General features: G+C 41.1%; 1 protein-coding gene across 4 annotated transcripts in view; it reads right to left on the reverse strand.

Moving 5' to 3' along the window:
• Positions 1–343: 343 nt before the first annotated feature.
• LOC106649716 (S phase cyclin A-associated protein in the endoplasmic reticulum) overlaps positions 344–15802 on the reverse strand; it is a 33748-nt gene continuing 18289 nt past the window's right edge. For all 4 annotated transcript variants that reach the window (XM_014367300.2, XM_014367302.2, XM_014367299.2 and 1 more), the window contains exons 15-18: positions 7323–7893; positions 5021–5311; positions 1611–1784; positions 344–1442 (exon numbers count right to left, since the gene is read on the reverse strand). In XM_014367300.2, coding sequence (XP_014222786.1) covers positions 1353–1442; positions 1611–1784; positions 5021–5311; positions 7323–7893 — 1126 coding nt within the window. In that variant the 3' untranslated portion in view covers positions 344–1352. The remainder of the gene's footprint in view (positions 1443–1610; positions 1785–5020; positions 5312–7322; positions 7894–15802) is intronic.

Genomic DNA, 15802 nt, shown 5'->3' on the forward strand with positions numbered 1-15802 from the left:
TTTCGCTTTCTAGAAAATTACTCGAGCGAAGGATTTACGATACTAACAAGCGCGCGGCTTACTGCTGCGACAATGACAACATGTGTTTTGAGCGAAATTTTGTTGAAAGAAGCTCGAGCGCGTGAAGACGTGGATTAAAATATGACGTGCTTTTGAATGCGTGTAAAACACACACGGAGTTTCAGAAGCGAAGTATCACACGATAATTCATTCGCGAGTGTGTGATGCGTGTTTGTTTGTTGCGCGCGGTTTGTTTTCTTTCCCAGCAGTAGCTCTCTCTGGACCGGTAAAGGGGGGAGGTGTTGCTAGTTTTGGTTCAGAGCAAATGAATTGCGCTTGTTGATAAAATTAACTCACTTTTATTGAATACAGCAGACGCATCCAATTTTCTCGTTGGATGCTCGTTTCATTCGTATTACAACATGGTACAATGACACTGTAAGAATGTATAATCGTCGAGTATTGCAGACTTTTCGTTTCTTTTCTTTTTTATTTATTATAAATTATAAAAAAATACAATTCTAATTTAAAAATATTTCACTATTCTACATGAAATTGAGCCAATTATAGTTCATTACAAAATGAAGTCGCTGTTTAATTATTGTCGCTGCATGAGAAATGTCATTCGGGTTATTCACTTTCATGCGCGATATGTGAGAACTTAAAATGAGGTGTACTTTTCGTATATTTGGTTTTTCAAAGACTACAAACTATTTCTACAGACTAGCCGCTAACTAATTTTTGTCTCTTTTATATATCTCGAATTTCGCAGCCATCATAATCACTGTTCAGTCATTTTTCACAAATCGATCTCGCTCACTTGCGATACGATGAAGTATTCAGATTCAAGCTCGAGTTTTTTGCAGGCGTATGAAAAAATATATTATTTATCGAGCTGCGCGTATTATAGATCATTTTTGTAAGCCGTGTCGGAAAATTGCAGCGCGACTAGCCGTGCGCGTGAGCTTGATTCGTTTATTTATTGTTAATGTTTCGAGTTATTCTATTATGCTACAGAACGTAAATACTTTTGGAAAATGCACTAAGTTAGATATAGCACCTATTAATATGTTGTTTTTTTTATCCACGAGCCTAATTTTGTTGTGCTCAAGTTCTTGTAAATCTATTAGATTCATTAATGTTTCTTTACAATTGATATTATTTCCGCTTTTCAAAGCACAGAGTATAAGTAATAATGCTCACTTACAGAGGAAGACGTGTTTCTTTATATAAAAAAAATTCAAAGCAAACGAAGAAACTTTTGAACCCCTTTAAGTATCTTTGCCAAAAGTTCATTCGAAGAGTTTTTTAATTTATATAAGTATCGAATGCAAAACACTCGTTGATTTTCTTTATAGCTGAGTAGCCGTCGACGTTGTCTTCAATAGACGCACCAATGGATTGAGCCTTCCTTGCTCGGAGTCACGAAATTCCTCCAATAACTGCTCGTCGGATAGAAAATCATAGAGAAAGAAAAAAATAGACATCAAAATATGTATAGGAATAAACCCGTCAACAAAAAACATCTGACAGAAATCTATAAATCGACTCTCGTAAACGTGTCAACGGAAAAAGATGTATACATAAAAAAAAACCGTAGTATAGCGTACCTGATAGGACATCTCGCAGGACAGGACGGAAGTGGCCTCTGGATTCTCGTGAGTGGCAGCTAGCAGGGTCGGCAGTGTGAAACATGCCAGACGAGGATCGCTGTAAAATGGAAAGGGCAGAGTGCAGAGTTGCTGCAAGACACTTTGACCCGCGCCTGCCGACTGCAACACCAGCTGTAACAGATTTTTTTCAATTTTTTTTTTTTCGTTTTCAAACAACGTTTGCACAAGTACCTTTCTTTCTTTCTTTTTACTTTCTTGTTCTTACAAAAAAGACAATCGTGGGAAAGCAAGTACTCGCACACACGCGCATTCACAGACACACAAGTGACTCGAAGAAACGAGAAACGACGTACGTTGAGCACACAGGTGACCGCACACCTGTGCGCGCGTAAAAATTTGCAAATACGTATGCAAAAATTGCACATGTGACAATTCAATGCGCACCTGCATGCGACAGGGGTAATGGGATGTATAATTTTTTTTTTTTTCAACTCGCTACTTATAGACTTGGACGAGAGCACGCACGTGCATGACGCTCCTAAATTTTGCTAATTTTTTATCAAGTATGCACGAATGACAGATGGATGCATTTAGCCAATGACGACTCATCGATCAATTAGCGCAAGTCTAAAAAAGAAACAAAAGTAATTAAATAAAAGGGTTTTTCTCTCGGAGCAGCGGAAAGAGATTCATCACGTGTCAATGACGAAAAGTCAATGATGACTTGGTATATAACTAGCGACTAATTTGAAAATGGCCGATAGCTTTTTAGCCATTAAAATTACGGGGCATTGCTACCATATACCGCTGATGCTGCTGACTACCGTCGCTCATTGAATTTGGTTTTACACGCTGATATTTAATCGCTTCCTATATACACGTATACCCGCTCGGTGTGTCGTACACACTCGCAAAACACACATGCTCTGATCGACGTTAATGACTCTCTCTCTCTCGCTGCTTTTTACAATATATACATACACACATTTTAGAGAGAGGCCAAAGGGTTCGCCCGTTCGCCGCGATTAAACGTTCGCACATCCTGCCGTGCTTGCGACGGTGTGGATATATTTTTTCGGCCTGTCGATTTCAATTTTCGACGCGACACACGCGCGATCATCACACCCGAAAAAAGCTAAGCAGCCTATAAATAATCGTTTTTAACACTTTGATGGATGTATCGTGTACGAAGTGTTGACGCTCATCTCAACACTCGAAAATGCGCGCGCGGCCCCACCCATAAATAATTATCAAAATAGAAGCAAGTATCCGGATGCTCTTGATTGTGTATCCCTTTTCGCCCCCCTCTCTCCTTTTTTACAATCTCATCGCATATCATAGGGAAGTAAAAAATCTCGAGCCCCGTATACGTACACGCATTTACGAAGGCAGCAGCGGCGTAATGCACGAGCATCTTTCTTTTTGATATATAAATCCAGCGAACTGGCGCCGGAAGCCATCCTATCGACTGAGTATGTTTTGTCTATAAGGCGCGCAGCAGCAGCAGCAGCTCTCTTGGTAGTATGGCAGCCTCGAGAGATCGAGTACTTACGCGAGACAGGGCCTATAAGAGGTATATATACGTATGTGTGTATACGTTTATTTTAAAGCCAGGGCTTGAAAGGGCTCTTCGGTCTTGCTTTTCGGTTTCGCGAGTGAATTATGAATCGCCGCAGACTGAGCGCATCAATGTATAATAACTTTTAATGTAATAATGCTCGACTATTTTGTTTGCTCTCGATTGAAAATTTAATCAATATAATAAGCCGAGAACTTTGAATAATTTTCAAGCTCATATATGAATTTGGTTAATAATAATGAGCCCGAAGAGACAATGTAGAAATCAATAAAAAAAAAAAACACTTTTGGCTTTTATTTTTTTATCGAGAGCTAGAAATACTTAACGTTCGAGCTCTCGAAGCTCGTGAATGCGGTGTATAATAGATGACCACCACCAGAGCATGGCCCGTTTGTGCGTGTTTCGTACTCTAATAGGCAATCTTCAAACCTCTTCAATTCTTTCTTTTTCTTCTTCTCCTCGTCGTGATCTATAAGCTTGATGATAATTTTTTCAGCTATTTAATCGGAGCGTGTGCGGGAGCAGGTCGAGAAACGACGCAGCAATGTATGCTAATCCGAGATAATAGAGAGATTTATTTCGCTAGATTGGGTTACCTCTCTAACATTTTTTGGCGTTGCCAATTTTGTTTCCGTTCCGTTTCTTTCTTCTCTATACCTGTTCTTCTTTTTCTTTTTTTTTTTTTTATACACATACCCGTTGGATCGAGCTTCAGACTTGTCATCGATGCAAGTATGTATCTATACTCCTTTATATATAATTCGAGAGGCTTTCGGAATCGGAGATAGAGCAAATATGCAGCTCATATATAATTTAAAATGAGACTATTTAATTCATCCTACCTCTTCGGCTTCGTATTGGATATGAAATAAAAACAAAGAACTCGATAATTCATTTTTTTCCTATTGAGTGCCCAAACGCTACCTGTTTGTGTATATAGACGCAAAAAAGTTACGGAGAGCGAGTGAGAGAGAGAGAAAAAAAATTTCAGCCCGTAAAGAGGGAATTAGTTATACACATCGTATCGACTGATATGAAAAGTGCATCTGATCTCTCTTTCGTTGGCTCATATCGTTGTCGTCGTCGTATACGCGCGTATTTATTATACATAAAAGAGAGAAGAATCGAGTCGCTCTTTATATAGGTATAGTATTTGCGTATTATGCTAATTTGGCAGGGTATTATAAGCACTAAATGTATCCGAATTTTCGAAATTCCGCTACTATCTCTAGTCAGTCTTTGATCTCTTTCTCGCTCGGCTCGCTCTCGTCGAGGACATCTTTTACTTATATTCTTTTTTTTTTCTTTTGGGTGGAGAATTGGGCATATACATGCACAGAGAGATTATGCACACAAATTTGAGAGGCGCATCCTCGTTCTTATAAAAACGAACGGATCGCTATACATACACACGTAAACGCAGGACGTTTTGTATTCGTATATCGCGTACACAGGCGTATATTAGGCTGCTGCGCGAAGCTACGCGTCGGGGCGCACGTATAAATATACTACATACATTGATAAAAAAGAAAAGGAAAAAAAGAACGATTCTTCTTCTGACTTATCATCAAGGATTCTCCGCGTGTCGAGAGAGCTAAGCCGCGAAAGAGCAGCCTGGACAGAAGAGTCCGTGCATGCGTCTTATTTTTTGTCGCTAAAACAGGTTTTTCTCTTTCTTACGAATTCTATCTCGCGCGCGACTCGAATTTTGTTCACCGTATATAAAAATACACGTCGAATTCGTCGGCTGTATTTGTTTTCCTTTAATACAGTAATTTTTCTTCCGTTAAATAGTGTAATAAATAACACCTACAACGGTCATTCTTACCTGATTATCTCTATTGTTAACGGCAAAGTATCCGAGCACGACGAAAAGCTCGTTGAGCAACGCCGTATTATTGACGGAGTTGTTGTTGTTATTACTGCTGCTGTTATTAATGTTGCTGCCACTGCTGGCGTGGCCTCGTCTTTGTTGATGCTGTGGTTGTTGCTGTTGCTGCTGTTGCTGGTGCGGCTGATGATCAGCCGCCTCGATGGTCATGTCTCGCGACAATCGAGTTATCAGATGACTAGATACGAGACGCCACTGTAGGCTCGTGCCCTCGGCGCCCAATAGATTCTGTGAAAAAAGAAAAGAAAATCGTTAAAATTTTAATGCCATGCATAGAGAGACGAAACTACGTTAGTCCGGAAAAATTTCCGCGTCGATTTCTATAATTATCGGCGCAGCGAACACTCGAGAATGTGGCAATAATTGTCAACCATCTCTCACGACGTCAAAGAAGCCTGTCAATCCCAATTCCGAATTCAGACACTGACGACGAAGACACAGCTATAGCGAGCGAGCGCGACTTCTCCTCGAGTGCTAACACTTCGGTAATAATTTAATCGCGTGCGTCGCTGCGAACTTTGTAGATGTAACATCGAGGATATTCCTGTCGTCGTCGTCGTCGTTGTCGCCGGCGGAGTAGTCGTACTACTCGTCGATCGATTTAGCCGCAACTTGTAAAGTTATTATTGCTATAATGTAATACGAAAAAGCTCTAGCTCGCAAGCTCTCGCGGAACATTATTCCATTTGCCGAAATTAACGCTCCGTGCAGGCGCACGATGTATATAAACTCGTATACGCGCGCGCGAGTATAATTTTGGAATCGCATTTGGGCACAAATATAGACGTTATTACCCACCACCAATCAACACATTGCAATGATCTCTCTTTCTCTCTCTCTCTCTCTCTCTCTCTCTCTCTCTTTCGTGAATATAATTTATTTATCGCGAGCACTCGGATAGCCGAATAAAACATTACTTGTTCAATTCCTGAAACGTTTGTGTATATAACTCGTATTATTGCCCATCGCGCGCTCTCTCGACGAAGAACAAAAAAACAAACGCGGGGAAAAAAATCGCAGCTATTATTCACCACAAGTATAATGTATGAATTCCATCTCATATCATTAGTTAGGGCGCGAGCAAACGTTACGTATATGTATACCAGCAGAGCGAGATCCATTAATTCACGCTTTTCACGATCCTATATCACACACGTACTCGTTGTCGGTCGGTCGCTGCTACTTTTGCTGCTGCGAATGTGAATCGAGCCTGTCCACGCGCGAAAAAGCATCATCGACTCAAACCCCTAAAAGCACGCGAAACTGCGTCCATCGTATATAATACAGCGCGAGCATACACATATATTATATATATTATCACTTGGAGTAGTCAGTGGTGTGTGCAGCTGTCCTTATAATACCAATAATTTTTGCATTACGCCCTCATAAAAAGCAAATCTAGCCTACGATGAGACCCCCCTTTGATGATCCTAGAGAGAGAGAGAGAGAGAGAGAGAGAGAGAGAGAGAGAGAGAGAAAAAAAAACATATAATATTAAGCTCGATATCTGCTCTCTGTCTCTGTCTCTCTTTTCTCTGTGTCTCTCAGGTGCTTTATCTCGGCGTATCGTGTGTATGTACGTTTGTACCCCCCTCGTATACATATGCGATTGAGACATCAGTATATAGTCGGGTGGCAGCATTAAGGGGGTTGGTTGGTGCCGCTCTCAGTTTATACAGCGGCAGCGTATCGGCGACCGCGAATTGAATACATATATACACACACACACATATATATATATCTACCGCGCGCGCTTGGAAAAAAAGGAGAGAGAGCCAGAGAGAGAAGGTCTCTTGGGATGAGCTGCGGGACGCCTTATTAACCATTCCCTTTGGTGTGATATAACGATTCGCTGGTATATAGTTCAGGCCTCTATCTCTCTCTATCTGTCGGTGTCGTGGACTCGAGGCGATTTCGCCGAGTGCGTATAGCTGTATCCAGTCCACCAGCTCATCGCAAGCTCGTTTGTCTTGTCTTATTTTGCTCGATTAGTTATTGATGGCGGGCACGTATTGCTTCGGGACATTTGATGAGTCTACTCACGCCAACGTACGGCTATTGCTCGCTGCTGCACGCCCAACTTCGGCACAAGGCGCGCATCGTTTTTCTCCTATTCTACCGCTCTCACCGGAGATGGAAACGCTCGGCGCTCGTTTCGAGAAAATCTATTATAGCCGCGCGCGCACCCGCGCGTAATCGATATATGTACGGCTCGCTCGTTATGTATCATCAATCAAACCTGTAACTTGTGCAGATCCAGCTCGGCCAGGTGCCTCAGCAGCGTCAGACCCTTGAGGGCGAGATTTTTCGCGGAATTGGCAGTGGGCACGGGCGACGACGACGTCGACGTTGCGGCAACTCCAACGCTACCCGACGACGACGCAGATCCTTTTGGCTGGCACGCCGAGCTCAGCGCGACGGCGGCGTACATGGCGCCCAGGGCACCCGCCGCCTCGCTCGAGCTCATCAGGCTCAAGAAGTGAGCTCTGATCGTCGACGACTCGGCTTGCTGATTGCCGCTGCCGTCGTTGTTGGACATGTTGGAGGTGGTCTCGCCCGAGGCCGTGGACGAGGCGTCGTTGCTCGGCGCGCCGCCGGCAGACGATCTCGACGACGACGAGTGCTGCTGGTGATTGTTGCTGCTGTTTTGCAGCTGTCCTTGGCGCAGCTGATAACAGATGCGCGCCAGCAGGTCGTAAGCGCCGCAGATCAGCGGACAGTCGCGATCCTGCTCGATTAGATAGTCCAGCTCGATCATGGCGCGGCTGTGGCGCGAGACGCGCTCGATGAAGCCGCTGGTCATCAGGTACCTGCGAAACAGCACGGATTATCGCGTTAATATGATTATTGTATGTATAAGACGCGAATCAAATGTAGCTCAGTAGCCTTTCCAGCCTGTCACGCGCAATTAACTCGATATGCGTACACGTTGTGCACGCGCACAGCTCGAGGCGTCGTGCGACTAGGCTCTAAAAAAAAAAATGAAACGAAAGCATCGCGCTTTGCTCGGCTCGCCCTTATCCTACGCGCTTTCAAAGCTCCGGGGCGTTATAATGCGAAGCGACGTGCTACATGGAGCGGCACGCACCCGCGCATATATAAGCATTAAATGAAAAACAATTGATTATTCAAGATTCGGAATCGGGGCGCGATACATACAACAGCGCGTATGTATATACAGACATCAGGAGTAACGGCGCAGCACACTCTACTAGGCTCGCGCCGCTGCATATGGCCGGGGCACGCACCCGTGTTGTTGTAAAAATAAAAAGGAGCGAGTAAGAGAAGTAGGTGCGCGCAATGCAGTATGCGGGGGGAGAGAGAGAGAGAGCAAAAGTCTCGGCGCGTAACACGAGAGGATTATAACATCGTGCATGCGTATACCCGGCGCTGTGTTGTACGTCTATCGCATTTATTTATATTATTATTATGAGGTGAACGGGGGGATGATTATGTGTGCGTATTATAGACCCGTTTCAAAAGTTCCACAAGAGAGATGATGCCAAGAGAGAGAAAGAGAGAAGGAACAGGTTTGCCGTCATGAGCTCTAGCATAGCAAACACGGATGGTCTTTTTTTACCCACTACTGGCGTATTTTAGAATCGAATATGTCGTGCGCGCGTGTAGTGTACGCGTTACACTCTGACATGAGCTCGAAGGGTGCAAAATTATCATCGGGACTTTTTCGTTACGCTTTTCGACAATATGCGTGTATAATATATGGTTGTGATTCGTGGCTGACACCATTGCTCGGATTTTGACTTTGACGTCTTTATTTAATTTTTTATTTTAATTTTACAATTGATTATCACTATGATTATTATCATTATCATTATTATTATTATCGATATTATTATTTGCGGTAAGAGGTGCGCTCGTATACCGTCAACGTTACGAACTGCATTCTCCGGATTCGGCCACGTATTTCAACTGGAAGTAAAACAGTCGTATTGTCGATTATCGAATTCAAAGCAAAAGTCGTTTATAGACTGATAAGCCAAAAGTATAAAATTTGCTGTGAAATAGTAATACTTGCGCAGTTGACACTATTCAAAAGTGTCTCGAGCGCGGGTTATACTTTTTGAAGATTTCACAGCAAATTTCATACTTTTGAGTTTTCAGTCGAGAATGCTAATGTTTGCTAAAAGATACCGCGCAGTCGAGAACGACTTTGAGATCTGAGTGCGATTGTTGGCAATGCTTGACAGCTGCGTTGAGACATTGCGACGGCACATTGTCGCCATGGCGTAGTTTATTCTTGATGACGTCCGTCACCTGTGAATCCTTTATTAATTTTTTTTTTTAGTAATCGATGAATTCACGACGGAAATTGTGAATTATTGCAGTGTAGTTCTTTTTACCTCCTGGCATAGCACCGTTGCAGCAACGAACAGCAGCAAGAAACACACGGTTAATTTCAAAGCGCGAGATGACATTTTTCGATCGTTTCCGTGAAATCGCAGTCTAGAAACAGTCGCGATTGCGCTTCACGCTCGTCGATCGACGCATAAAAAAAATGCTGCAGCCTAGCTACATCGTCGCTCACGATTTTGGCGTAAAAATTTTATCGCCGCGCACACGTATTTTCATTAGAAATGAAAAAGACGTGTCCCCGCGTGCTGGCGTCGTCCGAGCATGACGCCAGCGCATAAAAATCCCCCGTGTATATACAAGTGAATCTAAAAACACGTATACACTGGGCTCGTGTACTATACTCGAGCCCATGGTGAATATCAACTCTCAAGTCAGAGAGAGCTGTGTGTCGTCTAAACAGGAGACAGGGCGCACAGTACTGTACTGTATACTGTGTGTATGTGTATGGAGAACGTGTGGCGTGCGCGCCGCACTTCATTGAAATGTCACCAGTAATACGAGAATAGAGCCAGAGAAAGATCTGTATGGCCTATACAATACAAAAGATCATCGTATGCACACGCGGCGTATATATACTACTTCACAAGTAGTACACAGTCGAGCGCCACTTGTTTTCCAATTCATTTTAATTGAAAAGAGATGAGGCTGTCACGAGGCTCTCCCGAGGAACAGAAGGTGGGGAACATCGAGCCTTCGCAGTTCTATACTACTACGTTCGACGGGGCAGGACTGCAAAAAGCTCAAGCGCCAACTGTCGCGAATCGTGTCGAGTCGCGCGCGCGAGACTAATCATAAGCACGGCTAATCTCGTATACGCATAACGACACGATCGACGCTGATACCTCCGATTTCTTACAACCTTTTTTTTTCCTCGCAAGCCTGTATGTCTTGGTAAGAAGAAGAAGACGACGACGACGCTTCGATCCACTCCAACTTGTTTATTATTATATACACACAAGTACATAAGCCGAAAAGTAATCGCTGCTAAGATTACGCCGCCGCTGCTGTTCGTATCACTGCGCGCTGCTTTAATATTGTCAGCGGGATTTCACTGAGATTAAAGCGAGTAATTGAATTCGCAGCTGAGAAATTGAGTCTAGGCGCTTTTGTATACTGTCTTAAAAAAGTCACGAGTATTTTTGCGTAGGCAGCTAGCTTTCCAGAATTGCGATGAAACATTGACGAGAATTGTAAAAGTTTCCAATCCATTGTTACATCGTTTTGAAATTCATTAACCCATTCAATTTCCAAAGATTTTTTTTCGCTACTCCTTTCGGTCATTGTACTTTTGGTGAAAATTGAGATGTTTAATGTAAAATTTAATGTAATTTCAGAATCCAACCCTGATATTAGAAAAATAATTTTTTTAATTTTTCGATTTTACATTTGGCAATTATTGAAAATCTCATGTAAATTCTGTAGTAACACTAGTTACTGTAACTTTTTTAATCATTACAATGTAAAAACCAAACATTACTATATAAGCCTTGCAAAAAACTTAGTCCTCTACTATAAAATTACTATCTCAAATAGAAAAATTCACGATGTAAATTAGATTGATAACTTGCCAGTAGATGGCGAACGAGGATTTTTGTCAAAACTCGCTTAAGCATTCGCCCTCTTCGATTAATAAAGTTGCTGTATGATACGGAAACGTGTATACAATTTTTGACTTGTTTATCAACTAATTATTGAAAATTTGAAAATTAACTATAAATGTCTCTGTGTACTTACACATAATGCATGCCAAAAGGGTAAAAGAAAAAAAAATGAAAATCAAGATCGTTATTCAGTATGAGAGTGAAATATCAGATTAGCTACATGAAAGCATCGAGTTTTTCGTACTTATGCCTCCTTCGCGTACGTATCGGTAATATAATACGTTCACATTACGCGGCCGCATTAGAAATGATTTTCATAAATATAATAACATTTCGGCATTCGTGCGTCGGCACTTGGATGACGTCTTTCCGTAAGATTTGTCCCTTGTAAATACGATATATATTATATTATTATATATAAAAGCTTCGACCGCATTATACGTAGTATTTTCTTTCCAAGTCTCTGTCTGCCTGCTGCGCCGCTGTATACACACAGCACACCCTTGCGTGCGGCGGGTGTTTCACCAATCCAGGACAGGAGCCGGAGCTGTTTATGCGGATGCACACTGCGTAGGCTCTTATCGGGATTATAGTGGCTGTCTCTCTCTCTCTCTTTTAGCGCGTCGACGATCTGCCATAGGAGATCTGCACTCGTGCGTGCGTTTGGCACACGCACACACACACACACATATTCATACGAAAATTAAATATAATACGCGGCCCGTGCACTTGTTACGGACAAGGGATTTGCGATACGTTGCATTAGTAGTAGTAGGTGTTGACGCGGATGATGCGCGTCCGATCGCGTACGTAATACGTTATTTATGCGCGCGTCGTACACTTTTTTCGCCTCGTTTCGCGCGTACGTCTTGTTCAAGCAGTGGATCCCTGATGCCTGTGTAAATAATAACCGTTCACCTCAATATCATTTAATTTATGCGCGCGTGGATTAATACTCGATCGGAAATCGCGCGCATATGTTGGTGTAATAAAAGTTAAAAATGAGCCCAAAAAAATAAAATCGTAATCGTAATAATTTCATAAAAGCGTGGTGTAACGGGGTTCAGGCGTATACAACGACGACGGTGGTCCGAATCGAATTATAATATTTTGATATCGGCGTATTACGCATGCATAGACATTATTCTTTCTGTGCGAATGCCCGGTGATCGGTCGACACGTGAAGGAGAGAGAGAGAGAGAGAAAAATTGCTACCGAAATATGCTAATATGGCTAAACGGCCTGCGTATGTATAAGCCACGTATTCCCGTGATTGCGCACGTTTTCGTATACATACATTCGTACTGCGCCACTCTCTGTATACGTATAAACCATATAATTGAATGTTTGCCAGACTCTGCCCGTGGATATATAACGTAGTGGTGCTCCTACTGCTGCTGCTGCTGTCATGCGAGCGAGCCAAGCCTTGAATTTATTTATTGCACCCTCGATTATCTGTGTGCTCTGGGCGAGGGTGTGTGCGTGTATGTGTACACATGCATGCGCGTCACACACATACATAAGCACGCAGAGTCACTGATCATTGAAGATGAGGGGGAGCGAGATCTGTCTCTTGCTCGCTCGCTCACTCGAGCTAGTCATGTATAGCCCCTCTGTGCGCCATTAGCTAACCATATGATTATTTCATGGCACCCCCCTCGAAAGTCTGTGCGCGCGTATAAGAAAGAGAGCAATGCGACATTATATATATACGTATACGTATAGTACTACAGGCTTGGCAGGGGGTCATTGTCGGATGATTAAGGCGACCTTTTTCACTTGTATCTTTGGACGCGCGAGCGCTACGTCGACGAAGGACTTTATACGTATAAGCAAAGCTCTCTACTCTCCACGCCACGGTGCTGCTCCACAAGTATTATAAGCGTTGGCGACGACGACGACGATGATGATCAAACCCTTTTTGGCTTATTACAGATTGATGCTCGCACGCACACATATATACATGCATAATAGATCGTTATATACGTTCGCGTGCGCGCGCTCAGAAACGCCCGTACACGAACTCGACGAGCATCCCAGAGAGGATTGTGTGTGTGTACGTATATGTAGGCTCCTGCTGGCAATGTCGAGGTGTCCTTAATAGGGAGACGGATTCAAAGTCACTGGATGCAATAGACTAGGCTGTATATATAGTAGTCTAGGCCACATACACACGTAGGTTCAGGTAAAGGTGCGGGATTATATATATAGCGAAGCTTTTACGATAATTGCTGCATAACTATCTGTACCGTATGCGTGTATATTATATTAATGTAGAGTTGGCGCAATAATGCGGTCCAGTAGTAAGCTGCCTGTTTACAGAGAGATGTTTAGGAATATGTAACTATTGAATAAACGATGCTATGGTGTGAGCTTGCAAAATGTCATTTTTCGATATTTTTATTTTGTATCTTCACTTAAAATATCATGCATTATCTAAAACCCTGATAAAAAAAATAACATATTGCCGAAAATCGAATGATCCTATACCCATGTTAAATTGCCTAACTTGGCATTTAATTATCTTTCGAATTTGGTTGGCAGCCATGATTATATTACCAATGATTCAGTGATCAAATAAACTATCATTGAGTAATAAGAAATTAGCTAATGAGTAATTTTTCGATATTCAAATCGAAATCAATATAGAAGTCAATAAAATACGTCAGTAGCAGTTTAATTTGTACATGCCATTTATCAATAATTCAAGTAGCAATAGTGGTAAACATTGTGAAGCCAACCTATACAGTAAATATGGGCCGTCCTGAGATTATATCTTGATTTCGTGCTGACCAACAAGTAAAGCTCATTAATAATAATACATCTTTTCAAAAAAATTGAAAAACAATTATTGATTCAATAATTGTTCCAAGAATATAGTTCATTTTTATATTAAAAAAGAAATAGAAATCTAGTTGTTGATGCATTTTTTGAGCCAAGTTTCTAAGCTATCATAAAAACACAACAAACCATTAAAAATTCAATTAATTAATTGTAAGAAGTCATAATATAGAATATTGATTATTCACCACAATATAAAATGATACAAGAAGTCATATTTAGCTGCTGCATAATAAATTATGTGCAATGTAACCTATTCGGCAATACGAAAATTCAGGAAAATGTGGAAGTATATGAAACTCCAATGTCAGAATGCAAAGAGGAATTTACACAAATAATAGTTAAGTAAAAAAAGATGAAAATAAATATATCATTCAAATGGATCATTTACATAACACTGTATAGTATTTCAGAAAGTTCTTCTTGAGAGTTGTTTTCTGGAAACTAATTTAGGTAAAAATCATGGCATCGTGTTAGGCGATTGGGAAAACTGCGAAATTCAGTCCTATGCTCTAAGTTATTTAACTTTATTCTACTTTAATTTGATTGGAATAAAGGACACATTGAAGCATGAAAAATATCGTCGATTTCTGACTATCATAAAATTAAATCAAACTATAATCGATAGAAAAGTATATCCAGTACAAAATGTCTTCGTGAGCGCCGATTCAACGCACAATTTTTGGAATTTTCTCTTGAACTTCCAAAAGTCCATTTTTTGGAATAGTCGTGCGTCACTTTTCATAGTCAATAAAAATAGCAAAGATGCTTGTTCTGTTTCATACGCTATGTTGAGCATTGCTTGGAAATTTAAGATGATTAATGCATTTTATTTGTGCAAAACTACGAGTGGTCACTCTATGGTATACACTTATAATCCCTATGCTCCAATCGCATCTTCATTTTGGCAGTTTAACAAAATTCCATCATCGAAAAGCGAGAGGTGGACTTTACTTTCACACAAGATGAAGAAAAATTTGCTGACTCAAGGTCAATACTCAATTAAATTTAGCTTTTAGTTAAAACAAAATAGAAATTATGAATTAGACTTAATAAATTGTACTTAAGTCCAATACCCAGGGACAAAAAATGTTTCATATAATTCTACAATTTTGTTAATAAACATTTTGTTTGAAACATGATTTTTACTTTTATATTTTTAGAAAAAAAAGAACATGAAAGATGTTATTTTGATCGATCAAAAGATGTATCTGGTTACACATTTGTTCTGAGTGCAGAATGCACGGTCAAACCCCAGAATTCAAAAAACGTATCGATCAAGGAGCGTATTCGTTATGATACAGAAGTTTACTTTGGCCTCATGAAAATGGTGCTGGAGCATATCAATGCTAATTTTGATATAAAAATATATCCTTATCTCCCTACGACCGATGAAAAAGGAAATCCTCAAGGTTCATTTCCGGATATTGTTTCAGGAAAAGTAGACTTCTCGTGTCGACCAAAATTAGTCGACGAGCATTGGAAAATGCAAAGTAATTTCATCAAAGACAGTATCGGTTTTATCGTATCGCGCAAAACCATGACTGGTAGTTTGAAGAAAATTCTAATGCAATTCGACGAGCAAAGTTTCATTTTTGCACTCGCTATAGTCATTTTGATGATCATTTTATTACGAATAATTTTAGGACTGACGTGGATCGTTTCATTTTTTGAAGTTATTCGACTGTTTACCAACTCATTGGAACACAGAGCATTCATGAGAGCTCGCTACGCGTCGGAAAGAATCGTGGTGTTAACTTTGATTTTACTCACAGTCGCCACTAGTACTTATTTCCTGACTATGTTAAAATCCTTTACTACGTTCACCAAATTTCATTCGAACTTTGAAACTATGCTGGATCTTCGCGATACAGACTATGAGATTTATGGTCTTTCCACTCAT

This window comes from Trichogramma pretiosum, unplaced genomic scaffold (genome assembly GCF_000599845.2).
Source record: "Trichogramma pretiosum strain Unisexual culture from Peru unplaced genomic scaffold, Tpre_2.0 scaffold37, whole genome shotgun sequence".
Taxonomy (NCBI): Eukaryota; Metazoa; Arthropoda; class Insecta; order Hymenoptera; family Trichogrammatidae; genus Trichogramma; species Trichogramma pretiosum.